General features: G+C 43.9%; 1 protein-coding gene across 6 annotated transcripts in view; it reads left to right on the plus strand.

Moving 5' to 3' along the window:
* Positions 1 to 26,675, plus strand: part of GRB10 (growth factor receptor bound protein 10) — a 202,741-nt gene that overhangs the window by 82,169 nt on the left and 93,897 nt on the right. For all 6 annotated transcript variants that reach the window (XM_033402270.2, XM_033402271.2, XM_049715147.1 and 3 more), the window contains one exon: positions 14,630 to 14,720. In XM_033402270.2, the coding sequence (XP_033258161.2) occupies positions 14,630 to 14,720 (91 nt within the window). The remainder of the gene's footprint in view (positions 1 to 14,629; positions 14,721 to 26,675) is intronic.

Consider the following 26,675-nt stretch of genomic DNA (forward strand, 5'->3'; position numbering starts at 1 on the left):
ACCTGTGAAAGAAAGGATGGAAATGAGAATTCATGTAATTGTCTAGCACCATGCCTGGTCCCCAGGATTGTAATAGAAACCTTCTGTTTCTGCATTTTTTTAACCCTTTGTTGACCCCCTTCACCCATTTTTCCCAGCCCTCACCCCCATCTCTGGCAACCAGCAATCTGTTCTTTGTATCTGTGAGCTTTATTTTAAAATTCTTTTTATTTTATTGAAGTATAGTTGATTTACAGTGTTGTGTTAATTTCTGCTGTACAGCAAAGTGATTCAGTTATACATATACATACTCTTTTTTTTATATTCTTTTCCATTATGGTTTATCACAGGATGTTGAACGTAGTTCCCTGTGCTCTAGTATGTTTATCCATCCTATATATAATAGTTTACATCTGCTAATCTCAAACTCCCAATCTTTATTTTTTTAATTTTTTAGATTCCACTTACACGAGAGACCAAGAGATCATGTAGTATTTATCTTTCTCTGTTTGACCTGTTTCACTTAGCATAATGCCCTCAAGGTCTACCCTTGTTATCACAAATGGCAAGATTTTATTCCTTTTTATGTCTGGATAATATTCTGTTTATATGCCATATCTTCTTTATCCATTCATCCATCAGTGGACATGTAGGTTGCTTCCGTATCTTGGTTATTGTAAATAATGCTGCAGTGAACATGGGGGTACATGTATCATTTCAAATTAGTGTTTTCGTTTTCTTTAGATATCCAGAAATAGAATTGCTGGATCACATGGTGGCTCTGTTTTTCATATTCTGAGGAACCTCCATCCTGTTTTCCATAGTAGCTACACCATTTTACATTTCTGTCAATGCATAGTTTCCTTTCACCACATCCTCTCCAACCCTTCTCATTTCTTATCTTTTTGATAATACATCCTGACAGGTGTACAGTGATATCTCATTGTTTTGATTTGCATTTCCCTGATGATTAGTGATTTTGAGCATCTTTTCATGTGCCTGTTGGCCGTCTGTGTATCTTCTTTGGGAAAATGTCTATTCAGGTTTTCTGCCCATTTTTTAATAGGTTTTTTTTTTTTTTTTTTTAGTGTTGAGTTATATAAGTTCTTTATACATTTTGGGTGTTAGCCCCTTATCATATATACAATTTGCAAATATTTTCTCCCATTCACTAGGGGGCCTTCTTACTTTGTTGATGGTTTCCTTTGCTGTGCAAAAGCTTTTTAATATGATATAGTCCTACTTTTTACTTTTGCTTTTGTGTCGTTTGCTTTGGTGTCAGATTGAAAAAATCATCACCAAGATATCCTTAACATAAGTCAAGGGGCTCACCACCTATGTTTTCTTCTAGGAGTTTTATGATTTCAAGTCTTATGTTCAAGTCTTTAATCCATTTTGAGTTAATTTTTTGGTATGGTATAAGATAGTGGTTGAGTTTCATTCTTTTGCATTCTTTTGCATTTCATTCTTTTTCATTCTTTCATTCTTTTGCATGTAGCTGTCCAGTTTTCCCAACATCATTTATTGAAGAGAGTGTCTTTCCCCATTGTATATTCTTGGCTCCTTTGTCATAAATAATTGCCCATATATGTATGGGTTTATTTCTGGGCTCTCTGTTCTGTTCCTTTGATCTGTGTGTCTGTTTTTGTGCCATTATCATATTGTTTTAATTACTATAGCTTTGTAATATACAGTTGTCCCTTGGTATCCACGGAGAATTGGTTCCAGGACCCCTCTCAGATACCAAAATCTGCAGATGCTTAAGTCCCTTATATAAAACGGTGTAGTATTTGTGTATAACCTGTGCACATCCTTCCATATACTTTAAATGATCTCTCAATCACTTATAATACCCAGTACCATGTAAACACTATCTAAAGCATTGGAAATACACCATAAATGTATTGCATTGCTGGTGTGCAGCAATTCAAGTTTGCTGTTTGGAATTTCCTGGAATTTTTTTTTCAAATATTTTCAATCCGCAGTTGGTTGAATCCTCACATGTAGGACCCATGGATATGGAGAGCCAACTGTGGTTTGAAATCAGGGAACTTGAAGCCTCCAGCTTTGCTGTTCTTTCCCAAGACTGCTTTGGCTGTTCGGGGTTTTCGTGGTTCCCTACAAATTTTAAGACTGTTTGTACTATTTCTTTGAAAAATGAAAAATTTTGATAGGGATTGCATTGAATCTGTAGATTGCTTTGGATAATGTGGACAGTTTAACAATATTGGTTCCTCTAATCCATGAGCATGGAGTATCTTCCATTCATGTGCATCTTCAGTTTCTTCCATTAATGTCTTATTGTTTTCAGTGTACAGGCCTTTCATCTCCTTGGTTAGATTTATTCTTAGGTACTTTATTCTTTTTGATGTAATTGTAAATGAGATTATTTTATTTCTCATTGTTAGTATATATAGGTGCAATTGATTTTGTATCCTGAAACTTTACTGAGTTCATTTATTATCTCTAACAGTTTTTTGATGGAGCCTGTAGGGTTTTCTATATATAATTTCATGGCATCTCCAAACAGTGAGTTTCACTTTTTGCTTTCCAATTTGGATAACTTTTACTTCTTTTTCTTGCCTACTTGCTCTGGCTACTGCTTCCAATACTATGTTGAATAAGAGTGGCAGGAGTAGGCATCCTTGTCTTGTTCCTGATCTTAGAGGAAATGCTTTCAGCTTTTCACCACTGAGTATGATGTTAGCTGTGGGCATATCATATATGACCTTTATTACATAGAGGTATATTCCCTCTATACCCACTTTGTTGAAAGTTTTTATCAAAAATGATACTGAATTTTGTTAAATGCTTTTTCTGCATCTGTTGAGATTATGATTTTTTTAGCCTTCATTTTGTTAATTTGGTGTATCATATTGACTGATCTGCATATGTTGAATCATCCTTGCATCCCTGGAATAAATCCCAGTTGATCATGGTATATGATCATTTTAATGTATTGTTGAATTTGCTTTGCTAATATTTTGTTGAGGATTTTTACATCTATGTTCATTAGGGATATTAGCTTATAATTTTCTTTTCTTGTGGCATCTTTGTTTGGTATTAGGGTAATGCTGTCCTTATAAAATGAGTTTGGAAGCGTTCCCTCCTCTTCTGTTTTCTGGAGGAATTTGAGAAGGACTGGTATTGATTCTTCTTGGAAAGTTTGCTAGCATCCACCGGTGAAGCCATCTGATCCTGGACTTTCATTTGTTGGGAGGATTTTTATTACTGATTAAATATCCTTACTAGTAATAAGTTTGTTCAGGTTTTCTGTTTCATCATCATTCAGTCTTAGTAGGTTGTGTGTTTCTAGATATTTATCCATTTCTTCTAGGATGTCCAGTTTGTTGGTGTGTAATTGTTTGTGGTAGATTCTTATGTTTCTTTGTAAATTGTGATATCAGTTATAAAGTCTCCTTTTTCATTTCTGATTTTATTTATTTGTGTCCTCTTTTTGTCCTGCCGAGTCTAGCTAACGGTTTGTCAATGTTGTTTATTTTTTTCAAAGACCGGGATCTTAGTTTCATTGATCTTCTCTATCGCCTTTTTAGTCTCCATTTCATTTATTTCTGTTTTAAATTTTATTTCCTCACTTCTCCTATCTTTGGGCTTTGTTTGTTCTTCTTTATCTAGTTCCTTGAGGTGTAAAGTTAGGTTGTTTATTTGAGACTTTTCTTGTTTCTTGAAGTAGGCCTGTGTCACTGTGAGCTTTCCTGTTAGAACTGCTTTTGCTGTATCGCACAAATTTTGGTTTGCTGTAACTCCATTTTCATTTGTCTCAAGATATTTTTTATTTTTTTATTTCTTCTTTGAACCATTGGCTGTTCAGTAGCATATTGTTTGATCTCCACTTATTTGCCAATTTTACAGTTTTCTTCATGTAATTAATTTCTAGTTTCATATTATCGTGATCAGAAAATAGCGCTTGATCTGATTTCTGTTGTAAATTTATTAAGACTTGTGTTATGGACTAACATAAGATAGAGCTTGGGAAATGTTTCATGGGTACTTGAGAAGATTGTGTATTCTGCTGCCTTCAGGTGGAATGTTCTGTATATATCTGTACAAGCCATGTATTCTAGTGTATCTTTTAAGGCTAATGTTTCCTTATTGATTTTCTGTCTGGATGATCTAGCCATTGATGTAAGTGGGGTATTAAAGTCCCTACTATTACTGTATTGCTATCTATTTCTCCTTTTAGTTCTGGTAATATTTGCTTTATATAGTTAGGCACTCCTGTGTTGAGTGCATAGATATTTACAAATGTTATATCCTCTTGTTGGGTCGACCTCTTTATCATTATGTGATGCCTTTCTTTGTCTCTTATTGCAGTCTTTGTTTCCGGGTCTTTTGTCTGATATAAGTATAGTTACTCCAGCTTTCTTTTGGTTTCCATTTGTAGGAAATGTCTTTTCCATCCCTTCACTTTCAGTCAGTGTGTGGTCTTATATGTGAATTAAGTCTCTTGTAGGCAGCCTATAGATTGGTCATATATATATATATATATATATATATATATATATATTTTTTTTTTTTTTTTTTTTTTTGGCGGTACACAGGCCTCTCACCACTGTGTCCTCTCCCGTTGCGGAGCACAGGCTTCGGACGGGCAGGCCCAGCGGCCATGGCTCACGGGCCCAGCCGCTCTGCGGCACGTGGGATCCTTCTGGACCGGGGCACAAACCCATGCCCCTGCATCGGCAGGCGGACCCCCAACCACTGTGCCACCAGGGAAGCCCTGGTCTTATATTTTTATCCATTCAGTCACCCCATGTCTTCTGATAGAAGGGTTTAGTCCATTTATGTTTAAATTAATTATTGATAGGTATGAATTTACCGCCATTTTCTTTTTCCGGGCTGTTTCTGTAGTTCCTCTCTGTTCTTTTGTTCTCTTCCTTTATGATTTATGACTTTCTTTAGTGCTTATATAATGCTTATATTCCTTTCTCTTTTTCTTTTGTATATTTTCTATATAGGTTTTTGCTTTGTGGTTACTGTGAGGCTTAATAAGTTACATCTGTAACAGTCTATTTTAAGTTGATAAGAACTTCAGTTTGATCCCATTCTAAATAAAGCCCAGCATTTTTACTCTCCCACTCCACCATGTTTTATGTTTTTGATGTCATATTTTACATCTTTTTATCTTGTTATCCCTTAACTAATTATTTATAAGTGCCTAATTTATATCTATACTATATAATTACCTTTCAGTGAGATTTATTATTATTTCATACATTTTCTTGTCAACCCTACCCCAGCTCTTGGTCATCAGTCAAACCTTTGTGCTTCTCTCGGAAGCCCGTTATATTTTTGATGTCTCCCAGTCATTGATGATGTACCACAACCTGTCAGTGTGTTTAAGGGGAGGATCTCAGCACCTCAGTACAGGCTGCTTGGAAGCCAGACCCTCAGGCATTAGCTTTCAAAAGTGTATAAATACATAGAGTCGTGTGGGGCCCCAAAAGTAAGCCCCGTTGGACAGACTATCTCGTGGTGTCCCCTGGGTGGCCGTCACAAATACTGGGGCTCCATCTGCTCTCTGTGCAGTGCCGTAGGGTGCATGTTTGCACGAACCATCTCTCTGATCGCCAGAGTCTTGTGAATCCCAGGAATGCAGACCCTCTGGCCTCCAGAGCCAGGTGACCAGGTGGCATCCCCTGGGTAGCAACTGCTGAAACCAGGGCACCTGACCTGGAGATAAGGGCACCTGTAGTATGTAAAGCTCCCCTCCAGGAGATGCTGGTGCTCTAGAGTGCAGCAGAGAGAGGTTGTGAAGATAGCACCGACCTCTGAGCTGGGCTCTTGGGCGGGTGAGTCCAAGCACGTGGGCCCTTCCAGATCACTGCAGTCCTGTGCATCTTGGGACATGAACCCCTTTGGTTTTCAATAGATGTTTTGCCTCTCGGGTGCAGACCCTACACATTGAGGTACTGATGTGGGGTTTGAACCTTTGCTCCTCGGGAGAAGCTCCAGATTTCGAGTTTTCTCCCGGTTGTGGGGCACTGAGCCAGGGGTGGGGTTTATGGCCAGGTCATGTCCCAGCCCCTCCCTCCTGCCTTGATATGGTTTCCTTCTTGTTTGCCTGACGTGCGGGCATCACTCAGCCAGCCGTAGGCTTTTTAGGAGCAGGTTGTTCCCTGTGTAGCTGTAAGGTCAGTGTGTCTGTAGGAACAGGTGAGTTCAGGATCTTCCTATGTCACCATCTTGAACTGGAATCTTCACACCCATTTTTAATAAAAGTTAGTGATTGTCTGTGGCTCAGGGGAGGGTAACTATGAAATCTGGATCACACCTCCCCACCTGTATATGTTGGAAAGTTCTACAGTAAGACATACATGCCGTGGACAGAAGCGGGCTTTGGGCCATTTAGTTGCCTATTCTTCACTAGGACAGCCGTCTCATAGCTTAGTGGATTTCCATTTTGATTTGTTTTACAGCTTTAACTGCACCTTGTGTGAAATGACAGAAGCCATGACACTTGCATTTCCCATGTTGATTTTCAGAAGCGTTGGCCTGTTGTGCCTTAGCTGGGGGTCAGCAGTTTCTCCAGGCAGCAAGGTCAGGGGCAGGAGGGCTACCTGGTGGGAAAGGCCTGGGGGAGGCCCAAGAGCTGCCGGGAGCTGGAGCAGGGATCCCTTGTCATTATGTCTTTTACCTGCTCAGCAGAGGGCCAGCTGTCGGTAGGGCTGTGGGTGGCTGGGAGCCACTCTGGCTTTGTCTTAGCCGCCGCCTCGGGCTGCTGTCCTGGGACTGCCCGTTCCCCTACACCATTCTCGTGCACTGTTGGCTGGTTGGCTGGTTGGTTTTGAGTCCTCTAGTGTTTACGTTTATTCACGTTAGATTTCTGCTTGTAGATTCTGATTGAGCATTCTCGCTTGTCGAGTACATTTCAGTTCCTCTCGTTCTGTTTTCTGTGGTGTTGATCTTTGTTCAACTTAGCAGGGTAACTAAGGGCACCTACTGTGTCTTTATTCAGGTCCCTGAAAGATTGTATACAGGCAGGTGTGAGGACAAATCCCTGGGATGCCCACTAGAGAGAGATCTTGTTTACGGACTTCTTGTCCCTGTTGCTTACTGACCATCACTGAACACCTGATAGCTTTAGTCACTCGACAGACCCTTTGTTTACATCATTTTAATTTAATCATCCCAACCGACCTGTGAGGTCCCCATTCTTCCCCAAGGAAGCACAGAGATGCAGGAAGTTGCCCAATGTCACAGGACTAACCAGCAGGTTGGAAACTGGGATTTGATCCCAGAGTCTGGCCTTACCTGTTCATTCTCATTTGTTACCCGGCAGATGCTGTGCTGACTGTTACACTCCGGTCTCATCAAATTCTCCTAGCTGCTCTCCGAGGCATATGTGACCCCAGAACTGCTCACCTGCCCAGTGAACGTTTTCTGGTCCCTGGAGCAGTGTTCTTCTTGAGCATCTTGTACTGTTCCACAGCAGCTTAGGCCAGGGTTTATTAGACGTGAGTGCCAGCTGACAGTTGGCCTCTTGTCTGTTCTGCACCCAGGCTGCATTGTCAAGGTTTTTGCTGAAACACAGGTCGTTCTGCTGGCCTCCAGCAGGGGGTTGTGTGTCCCAGGACAGCGTTCCGAGGCCTTGCTTCCATCCTGGGGCCTCCACCTTCACCGCCTCCCTGAGAAGCAGTCGGCGGTGAGGCTGGGGTCGGGCTGGGGGTGGGAGGAGGGGACAGAGTGGTCGGTGCTCTAGGGGAGGAGGGGTGCACCCTCCTTACTTCTCACTTTAATTGAAGCAGGGCAGCGGGGGGAGGGGTAAGTGACCACGGTCCTGTGGGCTGTCACAGAAAGCTCCAGAAGGGGGTGCCTTTTGGGCTGGATCTGGAGGTTGAGCAGATGGTGTGTATGGAGGGCAGAAAATATTCCAGACAGTGAGGACTCCACAAAAAGCAGGAGGGGGAGGCACACGACTGTGGCCCCTGGAATGTTCCAGTGAGTGAATCACCTAAGGTAAGGAGCTCAGACTCCAGCTCAGACTCAGGACTGAACAGGGCCCTGGAGTCTGCATTTCTCACTTGTTTCTCCAGGTGAGACTAGCGTGATGCTCTGGGAATGACAGGGAGGGGCCCAAGCCCTGTCGCCAGGCCCTGTGGAGTCCTGACCCCAGCTTGAGGCACTTTTTAGGTGTAATCTTTGAACCTGCAGGTTCCCCCCCCCGCAGCCCCTCCATGGGCAGAAGCCTCAGCAGTGGGCAGTGGGCGCTCCCGGGGGGCGAGGAGGACAGGTCCAGGGTGGGACTGGAGGGTCCAGAGGAGCTGGCCAGGTTGGTGCCCCAGCCTGGAGCCAGCAAGAGGCCCGAAGGAGCAAGCCTGGGGGTGTTCATGCGACCCCAGAAGTGGGGCTCACTAAGGAACTTTCTAGAGGAATCGCACAGCCGTGCTGGAGAATCAGTCCACGTCTGGCCTCTCCTGCCTGCCCCTTCGCACCCTGTGGCTCACCCCCCACCAGCTCCCAGGGCTCAGCGAGGCTTGGACGAGATCACTTAGCACGAGGTCACCCTGCAGGAGGAAGGTGTCTGGGCCTTGCTTGCTTCCGACTTTGGAAAATGTTTCTAAAGCACGTGGGTTTGGGATCCAGCACTAAATGGTGAAGTGACCCCTGCAGCTTTAACGAAGGGGCTCCCAGCCGCCCGCCTCTCCGAGGGGCAAAGAGCACTATGACCAAGGACTGTGCTTCAGAGAAGCATCGTCGGCTAGTGGCCACCTTCAGAGAAGAACCCGCGCCTCCCTCTGCAGGCCATGGGCCTCGTGCAGACAAGGAGGCTGTGTAGTGCTGGCCCTGGGCCCCGGCCTGGCCACTCTGACCCCCTCACCAAGAGGGAGGCCCACCAACCTGGGACGGGAGAACCCCCCCAGACAGACCAAACTAGCCCTGGAGGAGACCAGGCCAGCCCAGCGAGAAGACTTTACCCTGGTCCCAGTTTGTATTATTGTGCACTTCCTCTGCACTTGACCTCCCAGCACTGTGGGGAGTTTCTGTTCTATGCCACGGTGGGCCTTCGTGCTCTGGCTTTAGTTTACAGACACCATCAGTTTCCATACTATTTCATTTCTCTTGGCTTTGCAAGATAATAGAATTCTTGTCTGAAGCTTCTATACGCTGACTTCTGCTCTTTCGATCTGGGAGTTTTATATATGAACAAATGAGGCAATTGTCGAGATTTTGTTCTTACTGCTGTAATTTGCCAGGCAAGCCTGTCAGATTTCAAATGGTACTTTAGGTGTAGAGTTGCCAGATAAACTAGAGCCTGCCAAGTGAAATTCAGATAAACCACAGCATTTTTTTAGGATAAGCCCCATGCAACATTTGGGACATACACCAGAAAAACTATTAGTTGTTTGTCTGAAATTCAAGTTTCACCGAACGTTCTGTATTTTTAGTTGCTAAATCTGGTCACGCTATTTAGACAAGGTTGCCTTAAATTAGGTTAGAAGGTTACTTGTTTTCTGAACAGAGGTCTCGGTGGGGTCTGCTGTGCACATCACTGAAAAGAGGTGTTCTCAGGAGGGCAGCGTGTTGCTGGGTGACTGGCTCTCAGAATGGCAGGTGCACAGGAAACACCGAGGTGTTTGTTTACCTGTCAGGCCACGCCCAGCCCCAGAAACGCCTGCCTTGAGCAGGGCCTTGGGTCAGCTGGACCCCCAAACCCTTTGAAATATGTGGGGTATCACAGCTTCTTGGTTTATACTTTCGACGCTTGTGTGGTCTGATTTCAGTCAGACGGTCCGCTCCCAACATTCGTGTTAGTAATGGGTAGTAATTACTTAAATATAAGGAAATATTCCAGATGAGAAGTTTACATAATCTAAGCAGACTTTCGTTACCAAACGCAAGTCCACGTTCCTGATGCACAGTGGGGCCAAACTATACTGAAATATTGGAGTTTGGAGCAGAGAAAGGTTTACTGCAGGGCCATGCAAGGAGGTGGGTGGCTCATGCCCCAGAAAACCCCGAACTACCCCGAAGGGTTTCAGCAAAGCATTTGTAAAGGCCAGGTGAGGGAGGGGCATGGTTGGTTGCTGCAGGCGTCTTGGTGTCACAATCCTTTGTTCTTGCAGCTGTCCAGGGATGTCAGTTCACAATGTTCCTGTAAACCTTCAGCAAGAGGAATGTTACTCTCTGTTCTGCAACTTTTTATTTCTATATGAATGGAAAAGTGTTATATCCTTAAGGGTCAGAGCCTTGAGAATGGGCCCTCCTGTATATTTAACTCGAAGCAAAAGCAATAGAGGACAAAGGTTAAAGTAAAAGAAACAGATCCAATATGGAGTCAGATTTGTTCTTCCCTATGATACTTTGACACTGCTTGTTTAGAAGAAAGTGGCTGAGGAACTCATGTAAAAGCAGCAAAGGGGGAAACATGTGCTGATGATAAACGTGTCCAGCAGCAGTGAGCATGGGAACCTGGGAGCTAGCCCAGGAAGGAGCAGGTCTGTGGCACCAACGAGGACCGCAGACCCCTGTGTGCGTGGATTGTAACGTGGGATGTGACAGTGACCTTCCAGACCAGGCACGAGGGAAGATTGGGTGATAAATGGGCCTGCGTGGACGGGTCAGTTTTTGGCCTCACCTCTTCCTGCCCTCCAAAATAGATGGCAGAGGGATGAAAGAGAATGCACCCGGTCGGGGAAGGAGCCAGGACAACACGTAAACGGATGCTTCAAGCGTAAAATAATGAGCCCCAAAGAAAACGTCAATAAACTTGACTGCATTGACTTAAACTCTGAGAATCAAAAAATGTGATTAAATCTCAGACGAGGTGGGAAGAGTATTTGCTACAAAGAGGGCCAAACTTTGTTTCTTAGTACATAAAGAGCTCATCCTGGGAGGTTAAGAGACAGACCGACATATCTGGGGAGTCCAGGGCCTCAGGGCTGGTGCCCTCCCAGCCGTCCTGCAGGCGGTGTGCGGCCCATTTGACAGATTTTGCCAACTGACTCGGCGAGTCCAGACGCTGGTCCCAAACCCTCAGCTGGGTGTTGGGGGCTGAGGTTCCTTCACAGAGGCTCGATTGGGAGCCCTTGCACTGGTCCAGCTGGCCTGTCAAAAAAAGGGTAGTCCAAAAGGAGAAACACAAAGGCCTGATAAGCATATGAAAAAAATGTCCAACTTCAGGATTTAAGACCTGCTTGTGAAAACCACAGGATTAGGCCACTGCCTGCCTCTGGGACTGACTGGCAAGATAAAAATTCCAAAACAGTCACCATCACAGTGTTAGCTGCCTGGGATGTTGGGAAGTGGGCAGGTCTCTGTTTCAGGTGGAGGGGTAAGCTGAGTGAACGAGAGCTTGACAGTGTGTGTCTAGACTCAAAAAAAAGCACCTGACTTTTGACCTAGGCCTTCTACCTCTGGGGATCCTAAGCGAATAATCAGAAATGTGGACAGGGTTTTATGCACAAAGGTATTTGCTTGATTGTATTTACGTTATCTGAAATTTGCAAATGGCTGAAAGTGTTTCTGAGAGTAGTTTAGAATCTGAAAAAATGATATTTACCAAGGTTTTAAAATAACCTCTTGTGATATAAGTTGGGGAAAAACCACAAAATTGTTTATACCATGTGATTTCCGCAGTGTCCAGCTATGCGTAATAAAGGTGCAAAGTCCAGGAGAATGCTACCTTACCCCACTGTCATGGGATTTAGGCTAATTTTTGTGTCTGCTTTGTATTTGCAAAAATTTATAGGGGTGGTTTTAAGATTTGGAAAAGAAGGAAAAAAATATTTCTCTCAGATGGTAAAGAGCCGATTGGATGGAGAGACACTGGGCTGTGGAGGTGCTGAAAATAGGTAGGGTGACCCCGGACGGGGAGACTGCTGAATCTCTTAGGCTGGGGGGACCACCCTGTACTCTAACCTTGACAGCCCAGCTCCACCTTCAGCACCTTGTGGGCGGGGGAGGGGGGCAGTCTTAGTGGCATCACTCTTGCCTCCCAGACACCATGTTCTCCAAACTAATCCCCCTCCTCTCTCCCAATCAAAACCTTACTTTCTTAACAAACTCTACGTTCGCCAGTTGGGTATTAATGAAAGAAATCATGTTACACAGCTACTTAATGGGGTATGCTAGAATTATGAAAGGGCTGATGGGGAATGTTTGTTGCCATGGAAAATTTCAGAAAGCTACGTTAAAATATAGCAGTAGGTGTCATGACTGTGATTCCATTTTTTATCAGAATCATTTGTAACCCCCATGTGATTCAAATATAACATATACACTATCCATAAATAATTCAAACATTGCATCTGTACACACTCTCTGTGTGTGCATTTTTTTTTTTTCTCTGAAAGAACAGCCCAGAAACTGCTGATAGGATTAACATCCTTGGGTGAGAGAAGAGAGGTTCATGTTCACTTTTGTCTTTATACTTTTCTTTAGCATCTAGATTTTCCTAACTAGCAAGCATTATGTCTGTGGTTAAAAAAGCCAAAAGAGAGCCGTTCCTTTTGAAGGGGGAGAGCAGAGAGAGAGAAGCGTGTGAAAATCTCTCCCTTACCAGAGGTCTTTGTTCAGTTTTCCCCAGGTTTTCTGGAGGAAGGTGTGAAGGCGGCTGTGCTCCCCGGGTAGCAAGCATCTTCTCTCCCTTCTGGACTCTCTCCGTGCTGCTCCCCACTCTGCCCTCCCTCTCTTGGGAGTGGCCCCAGCGGAGTGTGGACCAGACCCACCCCTGTGGACACACAGTGGGGTTATCACCCATCCTCTCCTACCCCCGGGCAGGCCAAGGCTCTGGATGCAGAAGCCACTGGCCAGGGGGTGGGGGGAGCATTCAGGCCGTAAAGTGTCTTGTCAGAATAATGTGCTTTTTTGGAGTTTCTTGTGTGAGCAGCTTGGGCTGGAAGGCACTTGGGTTCTGGGGTCCAGTCCCAGGGCTGCCCCTAACCACGGGATGATAGCGGGTGGACGCTCCTTCCATGCCTCAGCTTCCTCATCTATGAAATGGGAGTTCGGCTGGCAGCATAAGCTCCACGCCACGCTGGCACCCAGGGGGTGGGGGAGGGGGACTTTCCATGTGCGGAGCTTTGTGGTACCAGGATGCTGAAGGTAGCTACTTGTACTGTGTCAATTTTTATTAATATTAATAGATTTTCCATGCAGATCTTATACTTTCTGACACAGTTCTAAAATCTTTCCAATTACAGAGGCAATATCTGTGCATTTATAAAAAATTACGAAAGCTTCCAGAGAAGTCTGTCATCTCTCCACCCCAAGTTAATCACTGCTAATACTTTTTTAAGCGTGGAAATATTTTACAGGCCCATTTTCTTTGTCCATGTTTTAATGTATCTTTCATTGGCTTGATTATAATCCCATGAAGATGTTTTTCTGGAGTTGTGGGCTTGTTTTTTTTTTTTTTTTTTTTGCGGTACGCGGGCCTCTCACTGTTGTGGCCTCTCCCGTTGCGGAGCGTAGGCGCCGGATACGCAGGCTCAGCGGCCATGGCTCATGGGCCCAGCCGCTCCGTGGCATGTGGGATCTCCCCGGACCAGGGCACGAACCTGTGTCCCCTGCATCGGCAGGCGGACTGTCAACCAATGTGCCACCAGGGAATCCCTGGAGTTGTGGGCTTGATTTTAATGTTGCTGTTTTAACTTTTGCTGAAAATTTTTCTCTTCACTTGAGGTCTAAAAAATGCCACTGAATATACACACTACTATGTATAAAATAGATAACCAACAAAGACCTAAGTATAGCACAGGGAGCCTTACTCAGTATTCTGTAATAACCTACAAGGGGAAAGAATCTGAAAAATAATGAATGTATGTATATATATACCTACTGAATCACTGTGATGTACACCCGAAACTAACACAATATTGTAAATCAACTAGACTCCAATAAAATTAGAAAAAAAAATACTGAAATAGAAACAAAATACAATAGAGAGGGTCAAAAAAGCTAAAAGATTATTCTTGGAAAATATCAATAAAATGTATTTCCCACTAATCAGTGAAACAAATCAAGAAAGATCCCACCAACAACCAGCAACAGGAAAATTATAGTGACATCTCTTCAGAGAGTAAAATAAAATCAGAGGATGTTATGAATAATATGCCAGTAAATTTGGAATTTTAGATTAGACAAGCACCTATAAAAATATGACTTATTAAAACTGATGTAGGAAAAACATTGAATGTGAATACATCTATACTATTAAGGAAATTTCTTTCTGCAGTGCCACTGAGCTCTGGATGCTCTGTGGAGGGTCCAATTATAAAACGGTCGCTGGGCATTTCCTTCCCAGGTAACAGACCGCCTAGGGCTTGATCACCAGGAATTGTCACAGAAGATGCCTGTGCCCCATGGACTGCTAATTCTTTACATTCAGGGCTTAAAGCCTGCAGTTGACAGGAATTCTTTCTGAATTGCTCTTCAGGGAAAGCAATGTAAGCCAAAAACAAGGAGTAACTTTTTCTTCCAACTCCCTAGCCAGCAGGCTATCCCTTTTTATGATTAACTTTCCTTTTACTGCGTATTTCAAACAACGGTCGTTCAAAACTAAAAAAGTAAATAAATCGAAAAAGTAAGAAATGGGGGAAGAAAGAAAAGAAATGCTGGGGGTGGTGGATGTGACCCCTGTGAAGTGCTTCTTTTGACCAGAGCCTTTCCCCACCTGTCTCTCCAGGACCAGGTGGAACAGACATCTCCTCGCCGTCCTGGAAATCTGGCAGGACCCGGCTTCCCAGCGCCGCCTGACCGGCTGGCGAATCACCAAGGTAAGGACGGAGTCACGAAAGCGCCCTGACGCAGATGCCCTGACTCTCACTACAGCTCTGCAGCGATGCTAGGCTTTGTATGCTAAGAAACTGTTCCTGGCTCTGATATAAGAAGATGCTGACCTTAGCTCTTCTTTTCCCCTTGAAGGAAAATAAAGTCTGTACAAGAGAGAAATACTTGATTCATGACATCTTCCTATAGTTTCTTTCAATGAACCAACTTCAGTGAGCAAAACTTCCAAATAGATTTCATGTGGATTTTCCCAGGATTCAACTTCAAGGTGACCTTAGAGGCCCCTCCATGGTGGGACCCTCTTGATTTTGGCATTTTTATTTGCACTTAAGCTGGTTTTGCGTGTATGTACTCTTGGCAGTTCTCTACTTTCCTAGGATTCCTTCTGTTTCTTCTGGTTAAATGGTTACAAGGTCTGGTAACTTAGGTCTAATAAACCCAAGCTTTCACGTAGGACAGGACTTAGGAAGATAATTGGTCTGATCATGAGATGGGACAGGAAAAGCACACATGGCTGGTGGTTGAGATTATTAGAGAGTTTAAGTATCAGAAATTGTAGGGTTTAGAACTGGTAGGAATTAGAATAATCAGATTTTCTTAATTGCCTAAGGAGAAAGAGGATGAAATTTAGCAAAAATAAAGTCTGGGAGCTAGCCATGAAGTCAAAAGGATGTTTTCTCAAGCATTAGAAGATTTGTAAAAGCTGTCGGGATTTCCTGTGTCAAGCGTAATTTTAGGGTGCCCTTTTAGAAAACTCTTACACGAAGTGATGCAAGAGGAGTACCGGTTTGATCACATCGGCTTTGAAACTCAGGGAAATCTTAACTTATTACATCTCACTGCTTACAGTGAGTGACCTGGGGTCTGTGTGTCTTAGCAGCTGCGGCTGGGCCTGGGGGAGTGAGTGGACGTGACTCCAGGCGGAACTCAGCTCCCCAGACAGTGCAAACTTTTAAGCCATCTGACATTGACCACCTTTCCCTCCACTCTTCAGTAATTCTGCACACACGGCATATAAAACAGGCAAATCAAAAGGACTCAGCCTGGCTCAGGCACAGGACGGAGATGCCCCCAGAGCAGTGAGCAGTGCTGACACCCGTGCCCACCAGGCTGCAGGTCCCAAAGCCACCACTGACGGCAGCGGTTCAGGTCCCAGGGACTAGTAGGGGCCAAGCTCCTGCAGCTCGCTGGGAGCTGGGGTGGGGCACACCCCCCTCCTGAAAGACCCTGGAAAACAGTGCATGTGGACCTACGGCCAGGCAGCTGGCACGGCCCCACAGCACTGCAGCCTCCCCTGAGGAGGTCCCTGAGCATCCCAGTACCCCAGCACACAGGAGGGTGGGCAGGGGACGCAGAGGCACAGCCCAGCCCAGGTACCACTGCACGCCGGTGTTCCCAGCACGGGAAGCAGTCTGCTACTGGGCAGCGCAGCTCCCAGGATCAAGAGATTGCCTCTTAAACGTGCAGATAAGTGTGTTTGTAATGCCCTGGAGATGAAAGCAAGAATAACATCCACCAGAGAGGACAAGAAACTGTGAAACACAATGGGTAGAAATGAAGCAAGAACGGGGGGTGTGAGAGAGAGTCCCTGAGAAGCTTTGGAAATGAGATGAATAGCCATTGGCATTTCCAAAATGCTGGATTTGGTCTAAAGAGAATGGATGAGCCGGAGTCACCTCCCTCTAGCCCAGAGAGTCACGGGAAAACGTGGACGGGTCATTGGACACGGTCGTGTAGACGCGCACGAGGACAGGAGAGTAGAGGGGATGGGGGTGGGGTTTGAAGAGATGCTGGCCAAGAACGGGCCAGAAATGAGGAGACAGAGCCTCCCCACCGCACTCAGAGAACTAAGAGGAAAGATGACGGTTCTTCCGCATCTAAAAGCATTTAGCGTTATTCCAGAAAACGGAAGACAAGAGAAAATCCAAAGGGAAACAGATTTCACGACCCAGGAATGGCCATTGGATGGATGGCCGACTTGGGCCCAGGAGGAGCCAGAAGACAAGGTGGGAGATGTTTAAGGTGTTGAGGGAAAAAGAACTGTCCGTCTAAAATTTTATCCCAACAGCTTGTGACAGCAAAACAAAGCTTTCAGGTGAAGGTTGAGACAGTTTATTACTGGCAGTCCTCACTAAAAGAATGATTAAAAGTTGTACTTCCAGAAGAAGAAATGTGGGTGGTGAGGAAGACCCGGAGCATGAAAAGAGTAACGGGCTGAGAAGGAAATGCTGTGTCATAAGCTGAATTCTATGTGAATTATTAAAACCAGGTTAAACTAAAACTTTGGTTAATTAGCCATTGGGAATGAGTGTTAAATGTGTGATGGAATCATAATAAGACCCTAGTTAGGATAAAAGGAATGTAAAATGTCTTGAGAGTACATTAGAAAAAAAGATAGTTAACGTATTTTAAAATAGTAGGTGCAACTAAAATATTGACTGTAATTACTCAAAGAATATGTGTATAATCTGTAGCTTCTAACCTAGCAGAAAAAAATATAAGGGAATCTACAGTTTATAAAAACAACCAACATCAAGCAGAAAAGGGCGAAAAACCAGATGTGAACAAAAAAGGATGTCAGACAGAAAATATAAAATACGACGATTATTATTTATATACAATTATAGTATATAATTATAGTACTGTTTATATATAATTATAGTAGTGTTATTGTATTATTTATATATAATACTGTTAGGCTATCTCTAATAATATTAACAGGTTCAAATTAGTAGAAATACGTAGAACCCTGCACCCAACAGACAAGACACTTGATTCTTCTCTAAAATCTATAACTTTTTAAAAAGTTGACCATATATGGAAAGTTGAACTGAATTGTAAGCATTCTGTTTCATGCATGCCACGGTCTTTGACCCAGTGTGATTAAATCAGAAGTCAACAGAAAAAGTTCAAAACAAAACATGTAAACATATTGTGGAAACGTTACAATACCTCCTCACTTCACTCATGGTTAGGAGATCACAATGAAAATATCAGTCGTTTAGAACTCAATGAAAAAGGCATGTACGGGCTTCCCTGGTGGCGCAGTGGTTGAGAGTCCGCCTCCCGATGCAGGGGGCGCGGGTTCGGGCCCCGTCCGGGGGGATCCCACGTGCCACACAGCGGCTGGGCCCGTGACCCATGGCTGCTGAGCGTGCGCGTCCAGAGCCTGTGCTCTGCAACGGGAGAGGCCGCAACAGTGAGAGGCCCACGTACCGCAAAAAAAAAAAAAAAAAAAAAGTCAAGATCAGAAATCATTGAAATGATGAAGAAAATATCAATAGACAGAAACAGAACTAAAGCCAGTGTTTCCTAAAATCTACCAAAATCACAGACGCTCAGGAGGAAGAAGGACGTGCAAGAAAATCATATGAAGGCATGTCAGAGATAAAAAGTATCGTCAAACGAGAAAACCATGAACAGCTTTATGCCAATAAATGTGAATGTATGAGGGAAATGGATAATTAATGTATTGCAAAAATATACAGACAAAATTGCAACACCAAGTGCTGGAGAGACTGTGGAGCAACAAGAAGTCTAATCATTGCTGGTGGCGATACAAAACGGTGCAGCCACTTTGGAAGAACGGTTTGATAGTTTCTTGCAAAACTAGCCATCCTCTTACCATATGAGACAGCCATTCATGTTCCTTGGTATTTGCTCAAATGAGTTGAAAATTTATGTCCACCTGAAAACTTGCACACAAATATTTATAGTAGCTTCAGTCATAATTGCCAAAAGGTGGAAGGGACCAAGATGTCCTTCAGTAGGTGATGGGTAAATAAACTGTGGTGCAATATTATTCAGTGTTAGAGAGAAATGAGCTATCAAGCCATGACATGACACAGAAAATCTTAAATGCATATTACTAAGTAAAAGAACCAGTTTGAAAAGGCTACATACTGTATGATTCCAACTGTATGACATTCTGGAAAAGGGAAACCTATGGAGACAGGCAGCAGTGGGGAAAGATGAACAGGCAGAACAGAGAGGATTTTGGGGCAGTGAAAATACTATGTGTGATGTTAGAATGCTCGACATCACTATGGATACATTTGTCCAAACCCATGGAATGTACCAAGGTTCACCAAAGGTGGACCCTGAAGTGCGCTGTGGACTTTGTGTGATTTTGATGTGTCAGTGTTGGTTCATCCTTGGTAAAAAAAAAAATGTACCACTCTAGTGAGTGATGGTGCTTTTGGGGCAGCTATGCATATGTAGGGAGTACAGGATAAATGGGAAACTCTGCATCCCCCTCTCAATTTTGTTGTATACCTAAAACTGCTCTAAAAAGAAGGCTTAAAAAAAAAACAAAAACAAAAAACCTGATTGCATCTGAAAGAGGAAATAGCTTAGAGATTACCTAAGAAAACCAAGAATGTTTCTTCTGTGCCATGTGAATTAAACATTATGTGACCTGATGGAAAATATAGCTCTGTGAGTACAGACAGCACTCAAAAGTTTTAGGTGGAGAATCCTGAAGGAATAAAGAAGAATAGTTGAAAGGGAGAAACAAAACATAGTTGACACTTGGAGAAATATCAAATTTTAATAAAGAACTCTGGCAGAGTGGAGTCAGAAAATAATACCACCTCCTCAGAGATGCTCAGGGAATTCTGCAGATGAGTGTCATGGAGCCTTCAAAAAACAAATAATTTCTCTTTTTGTGCCAGTGGCTGGAGAGAGAGAGAAGAGCTCTCCCACTCATTTTATAACGTTCTGTAGTTTTGTAAGAAACAGTCCAAGAAATCCAAGTACGGGCCTATTTCACATTTTAACGTACAACCAAAAAGTCTGTGGAAAGCATTGAGGAATCACGTTTAACAGTTTATCTTGAATAAAACACAGAACAAACAAATGCTATGACCAAATTGGATTTATTATAATAATGCAAGGATACTTTCCCATCATTAGACTGTGAACACATTTAACACGTGGAAAGATTAAAGGAAAGAAAATGGTCATTGTACCGGAGACAGAGTTATTTAATACAGTTCTCCACTCATATAATACAAAACAAACAGTAACAACCAAACTCTTACTAAACCAGTACAGATCTTCCTTGACTTACATCCCTATAAACTGATTGCAATTTGATAATATCATTAAGTCAAAAATGCATTTAATACACCTAACTCACTATAGCTTGGCCTTGCCCACCTTAAATGTTTTCAGAACAGTTTCATTAGCCTACAGTTGGGCAAAATCTAACACAAACCTATTTTACAATAAAATGTCGACTATCTCACGTAATTCATTGAATGCTGTACTGAAGTGGCAGGCAGAATGGTTGTCTGGGTCCAGACTGGTTGCAAGTGTATCAGTGGTTTGCCCTCGTGAGCTGGGCTGCTTGGGCCCTGAGGCTCCCTGCCCAGCGTCACGAGAGAGGATCGGATAGCATGTCGCTAACCCAGGAAATGATTAAAATGCAAAATTCGAAGTACGATTTCTACTGAATGTGAATCACGTTCTCACCATGTTAAAGTAAAAAAATCCTAAGTGGAAGTACCATTAAGTCAGGGACTGTCTGTAGTAAAAAGAAACCTCTGTAACCTGTTTAAAGTCTGTTTGTTGAAGATATACAGCATCCAGCATCCATGGTGGAGAAAAGAGTCACGTCCGTGAAAGTCAGGAATGACACAGAAAGGCCTGCTGTCACAAGAGGTCTTCACCAGTGTCACAAAACAAACACAGAACCAGAAATGCAAACACCAAAAGGAAGAAATGGAATTGGTGCCTCTTTGCAAATGATATTATCTTACAGAAGAACCCAAACGAACTTTCTGGCCAACCCAATATTATCCAAATAGAAAATTCATTTAAAATAAATGAGTTCTGCAAGATGGTAGATAGGTGAGATCAACAGATAAAATGTAAAAATACCTTGTGCAACGGTAGAAAACAATCAGGAAGTGTAATGCAAATAGAAATCCCGCTTACATAATTACAAAAATGATAAGATATCTAGAAATAAATTCAACTAGATTGCTTGATGTTCTAAGATGTCTTTAAGGGACATAAGAAAGACCTATGTAAGTGGAGAGTTATCCCATGATCACAAATGAGAAGACTTAAATAGTGAAGATGTTACGTTTTCCCAAGTTTATCTTTAAATTGAATACGATTGCAAGCAAGTTTCGAAACGTTTGGTGTGACCTGATAGATGGTTCCTACCTCTAATACGGACATGTGAAAACTCCATAACAGCAAAGAGAAATTTGAAGATGAGCAAAGCAGACGTCGGCAGGAAGGGGTGATTTGCACCGTCAGGGAGCAAGGCTGCTTATGAGGCATCACAGTTAGGAAAGCATGTTATTGATTCAAGGACGGACAAATAGACATCCCATAGAGACCCACACAGTTATGGAAACTCAGTACAGCACAGAGAAGTTGTGGTAGAGCCCTGAGGACAGGGGGCCTGTGACTTCTCCAGGGGTGGTGGGCATGGGGGATGGGGTCAAACTGGGTCCCTACCATATGTGATCCGCAACCATCAATTTCAGGTGAGTGACTGACTAAAAGTGGAAAACAAAATTTTTTTTATTTTGTCTAATAATAAGAATTAGTGATTTCAAGATCTGTGAGTCTGTTTTTGTTTTGTGAATAAGCTCACTTGTATCATTTTTTATTAGATTCCACATATAAGTGATATCATATGTGACATTTGTCTTTCTCTGTCTGACTTGCTTCACTTAGTATGATCATCTCTAGGTCCATCCATGTTGCTGCAAATGGCATGATTTCATCCTTTTCCATGGCTGAGTAATATTCCATTGTATATATGTACCACATCTTCTTTATCCATTCATGTCGATGGACATTTACACAGATCTTGAAATCAAACTTATGGTTACCAAAGGAGAAACGTGAGGGGAAGGGATAAAGTAGGAGATTGGGGTTGACATATACACACTACTATATATAAAATAGATAACTAATAAGGAGCTACTGTATAGCACAGGGAACCCTACTCAATATTCTCTAATAACCTATATGGGAAAAGAATCTAAAAAAGAATGGAAATATGTATGTGTATAACTGAATCACTGTACTGTACACCAGAAACTAACACAACATTGTAAATCAACTATACTCCAATAAAAATTAAAAAAAAAAAGAATTAATGAGTAGTGAGCATCTTCATACACTCAGGCTGAGAAAAGACTTCCTAAGTAAGACTTAGCACAACCATAAAGGAAAGATGTTTGAGTCCATAACACACAAATTGCTGTACAAACCTGACAGCATCTAAAACACTGAAAGGCACACTTTGGCCCGGGAAAAATATTTGCAGTGCGTATAACGGGCAAAGTATTAGTATCCTCAGTTTACTGTAAAAAATCCTATACGTGAGAGAAACAATCGCATAGAAAAACTGGCAAAAAGCAGGAGCAGGCAGTTTGCAAAAGAGGCAAGCATGCTGTGTTTGTATGTGATGCTGCACGGTCATTTCACATGGAAGCGTGGAAGTGGCTGGTCTGGGGCTGGAGGGAGCCTGTGCTCCCAGGTCTGTGACGTGGGGCAGAAAAGCGCAGGTCTCTCTCTCTCTTTCAAGTGCATCCAGGTGCCGCATGCTCAGCCTTCCTTGGGCACCCCTGCGGCCCCGCGTGTCCCTGTGCCTGTTTGTGTGCATGGGCTGGGCTTTGCAGTGTCCAGCTGTGCAGCACAGAGGCCGGTGCCCTCCTGGTGCGGTGGCTCTGCCCCCTCCCAAGCCGGGGTCTGCACAGCCTGCAGGAGCCTGCAGCCTGTCCCGTCCGGGGTGGAGGGGGCCCTCCTGCAGCCCTGAACCATCCCTCCTCTCCTTACCACCTCTGCGCCGGAAGTTCTTCCTAACGAGACAGCTTGGGATACGGGGCAGCACTTGACAGGGACAGAACGCTGTTCTTTCTTGCTTCCTTAATCTGCAAGGCATCCAGGGGCTCCAGCTCTAGGCCTTAGGTGTCTGGGAGGTGTTTGATCTGGTCCTTTGCGAGGGACCTGATGTTCAGAATAAAAGATCTGCCATGACTTTCTTGACCTGTTCCTTCTGTCTGGCAAAGAGGATTTAATGCCCTGGTTTCTGTTAGCTCATTCCTAACCTAAGCAGCTTATTTTTGTGTGACGGTTGTTTAAAATACTTCAGACATTTCCTAGCAGCAATCTGTGAAAGGGATGTGTCTTCTTTGGAAAGTGGGAGGTTTTGCAATAGCTGGAATTAATGACTTGATAGTATTTTAAAAATGTATTTTTTTACGAGGGTAAAACACAGATACCCTAAAATTTACCATTTTAACCATTTTTAAGTGTGTTTCAATAGCATTCAGTACATTCACAGTGTTGTGCAATTCTTACCACTATCTATTTGAAAAATGTTTTATCATCCCAAACAGAAACTCTGTACCCATTAAGCAAGAATTCCCCCAGCTCCTGGTAACCTTTCTTCTACTCTCTTCTGTCTCTGTGAGTTTGCCTTTTCTAGGTACCTCGTGTGCGTGGACTCATACAATGTTTGTCCTTTTGTGCCTGGCTTGGTTTACTTAGTATAGTGTTTTGAAGGTTCATCTTGGTTGTAGCATGTATGAGAGTTTCATTCTTTTGATAGCTGAATTGTATTTTGTTGTCTGTAGACTACGTTTGTTTATCACTTCATCTGTCGGTCTACCCTAGGTCTCCCTTCACCTTTTGGCTGTTGTGACTAATGCTGCAGTGAACACGGGTGTGCAAATATCTGTTTGACTCTCTGCTTTCAGTTCCTCTGGGCATATATTTAGGAGTGGAATTGCTTAATAGTATGGGAATCCTATGTTTAGCTTTTTCTTGACAATATTTTTTGAGATGTGAGGTTTCAGAGAATTGTGAGTTTTGGAAGTTCGGCCTCTTCTCATTTTAAACAACTTGGTCTGATTGTTATTCTTGCCCAGCACTGAAGCTGAGTGGTCCAGCCCTGTCCTGCTCCACTCAGCAGACCACAGCTGAGCAGAGATGCCCCGAGTAGCGGAGAGGTTTGAAATCCACGCAGGAGAGTCACTGCACATGAGCTGGGACTCTGTTCCCTTTGGAGGCGGGGCCATGTGTGCACACAGCCAAGCCTCCTGAGATGTGATCAGAGCATCGCCCACGATCCCTGGGGTTGTGAAGCCCAGAAACGGAGTCAGTCCCCAGTTCAGAAGGAGACTGGGAAATCCAGCAGCTCGGCTCCCGGAATTGAGGGATGCCTTCCGGGCTCCGGCCTCCCGTCGTCCTGTCACCCCGTCACAGGTCTTTTCTGCTTTGGTTGCTTCACTTGGTTTTCATTAGACCAAAAGTTTTGGTTATTAGGGTGCAGTTTTGATGTGCACAACTGTATTTGGTGGAGCTCTTTTTTACCCCTAGGAGCCTATACATAAAAGCTACCTTCTAAGTGTTCCTTTATGTATTGTATTTTTCCCCTTTCTCCTGAGATGATGCATGTCTTGAGGGCAGGAACCATGTCTTCCTCATCTCGAAGGTTCTGCTGTAGTGCCTTGTCCATAGTTGGGTTTTATAGATATTTGTTTAACGGATTTCTGAACTCGCATGCCATATATATACCTGTGGGTTCCAGAAAGGGCCTGAGATCCTGCCTGTACCTTCCGTGGGTTCGGATGATTCCAGGCGAGCAAAGACAAGACCAGTTAGCAGAGCCCTTCCCTTCTCGTGGTGCCACTGATGAGGTGTCAGGAACATTTGCATGAGGGGGTGATACATGAGAGAGTGTAAGTCAGCCGAGAAGATGAGGTTGCTTTCATTAAAATTATTTAAAAAAATTTTTTTAATAGCCAGAGTAAAATAAAATGTGTTGTTATTATTATTTTTGCGGTACGCGGGCCTCTCACTGCCGTGGCCTCTCCCGTCGCGGAGCACAGGCTCCAGATGCGCAGGCTCAGCAGCCATGGCTCACGGGCCCAGCCGCTCCGCGGCATGTGGGATCTTCCCGGACCGGGGCACGAACCCGCGTCCCTGAATCGGCAGGTGGACCCCCAACCACTGCGCCCCCAGGGAAGCCCTGTATTCTTTAATTGAGGCATAGTTGATTTACAGTGTTGTGTTCATGTAAGATGAGGTTGCTTTTGAACCGAGCTTGCGTCCTGTTTCATGGATACCCTTTCATCCAGTTCACCCTTTACTGTACGATGGAGAACATCTCCAGTGCTTTACTCACCATACACACACACACACACACACACACACACACACACACACACGTAACTTTTGTTTTCTTACTATCATTTCCTTATAGTGAAACTAGCCTGTCTTCCAAAGATAATGTTCAGAAAGAAATGCTCGACAGAATCCTGAATCGTAATGAATATCAGCCTCTGGTTGGATGTTGATCCCAGAGCTGATGTAGTTTGGATTTCTTTTACCCCTTCCCTGTGCCCAAACACCTTTGACTGGGTTAAGATGCAGAAAAGCCCTTAGGGATGCTTCTGCAGCATCCTTTCAAGTGGTGATATTACAGCCCGTCCAAGAGGTGTCGTGTCCTCTGTTTCTTCCATGTTTCCCTGACTTCAATGCACTTAATTGTCCTGGGGTGGGCACTGTTATTACCCCATATGTACAGGGAAGGAAATTGAGGCACAGGCATTAGTCATAAAGTCACCCAGATCACACCCCAAAGGAGTGGCAGAGCTGGGCCCGAACCCAGCTATGCGGGGCGGGGGGGCTCTGGCATCTGCGCTTCTCACCACCTTGCTGCTCTGCCTCAGGGCTCCTCCTCCATCCTTATCAGAGTCCATGCATGTCTTCCTTTCTTTTTGACTACTCACATTTTCCAGGTCCTCAAACGGAGATTTTCTTGGCTGTAGCGACTGGATTTCCCTTGTTCTTGAAAGCAGCCAAGTGGGTGGGATCCCACGGTCACCACCCCCCATCCTGGATAGTGGTCTCCTTTCTGTTACACTTCTCCCAGCCTTCCACTGGGACAGTCATTTGTCTCCATAAGGAAGAGGTAACAGAAAGGCATCGAGGTGCCGGCTCTCACTCTGTCGTCCCAGGGTCAGGCAAGGGGCAGACCTCGCCCTTCCCGGTTCTCAGTTGGAGCAGAATTGAAACCCCCGCTGTCGTCCTGTGTAATTTCTCAAGTCTCGGCTGTTTTGGGCCTCCGCTTCCCTGATGCTCTGACAGCTCACATCACTCTTGCCTGTTTCCTTTGAGCGGATAATTGGACTCCACTCCCGTTTCTTGTTTTCTCCGGCTGTCAGGATGCCCGCCCTCCACTAGAGGCTTTATCCCCACAGTGCCTTCTGTTCTGGGGCCTTTGCTTTTCATGCTCTTCGCTGTAGTTGTCCTGTTTCTTTCATTCATTTCATTCGTTCAACAAATATCTGTTGTTTGTCCAGCCCACACCAGGCATGGGGCCCAGGCCCCAGGGATGCAACAGGAAGCAGTGGGTCCTTTTTAATTTATTGGTCACAGAACACATGGACCTTTTCGCCCAAGGAAGTATAAGTCCCTTTCAGAAGTGATGGGCCACAACTTAGATATATCCGTGATGAATGAATATCTTTAGATTGCTCTTAGGTGGGAAACTAGAATATCCTAGCTCCTGAAATCTAACAATATATGTCTTCCTTTATATTACACTTTATCTAAATTACTTTATTTTTTTAACTGCAATTAACCAGCCATTTCAGGTAAAAAAAAATTTTTTTTGGAATGAGTTATTTTTCTTTTATAATTTTAAGGTCTATCCCCAAAGGGAGATCTCAAGCTAGAGATTTTTCGTAAGGAAAAGTAACCCTCCGATCTTCAGGACACAGTGTACTGCTGCCTTCAGAAGTACTTCAGCAAGGTTACAGCATCCCTTGTTCACGTGTCTAATATTAGCTAATATTCTGTACCCCCACCGTGCGTTAATCTGTCTCCAGGAAGGCCCTCAAAGATCTCAGCTCCTTACCTGGGGGCAGGCCCTGCAGGTACATGACTAGTTGACCCTTTCGGAG

Source organism: Orcinus orca, chromosome 9 (assembly GCF_937001465.1).
Source record: "Orcinus orca chromosome 9, mOrcOrc1.1, whole genome shotgun sequence".
In the NCBI taxonomy this organism is placed as follows: Eukaryota; Metazoa; Chordata; class Mammalia; order Artiodactyla; family Delphinidae; genus Orcinus; species Orcinus orca.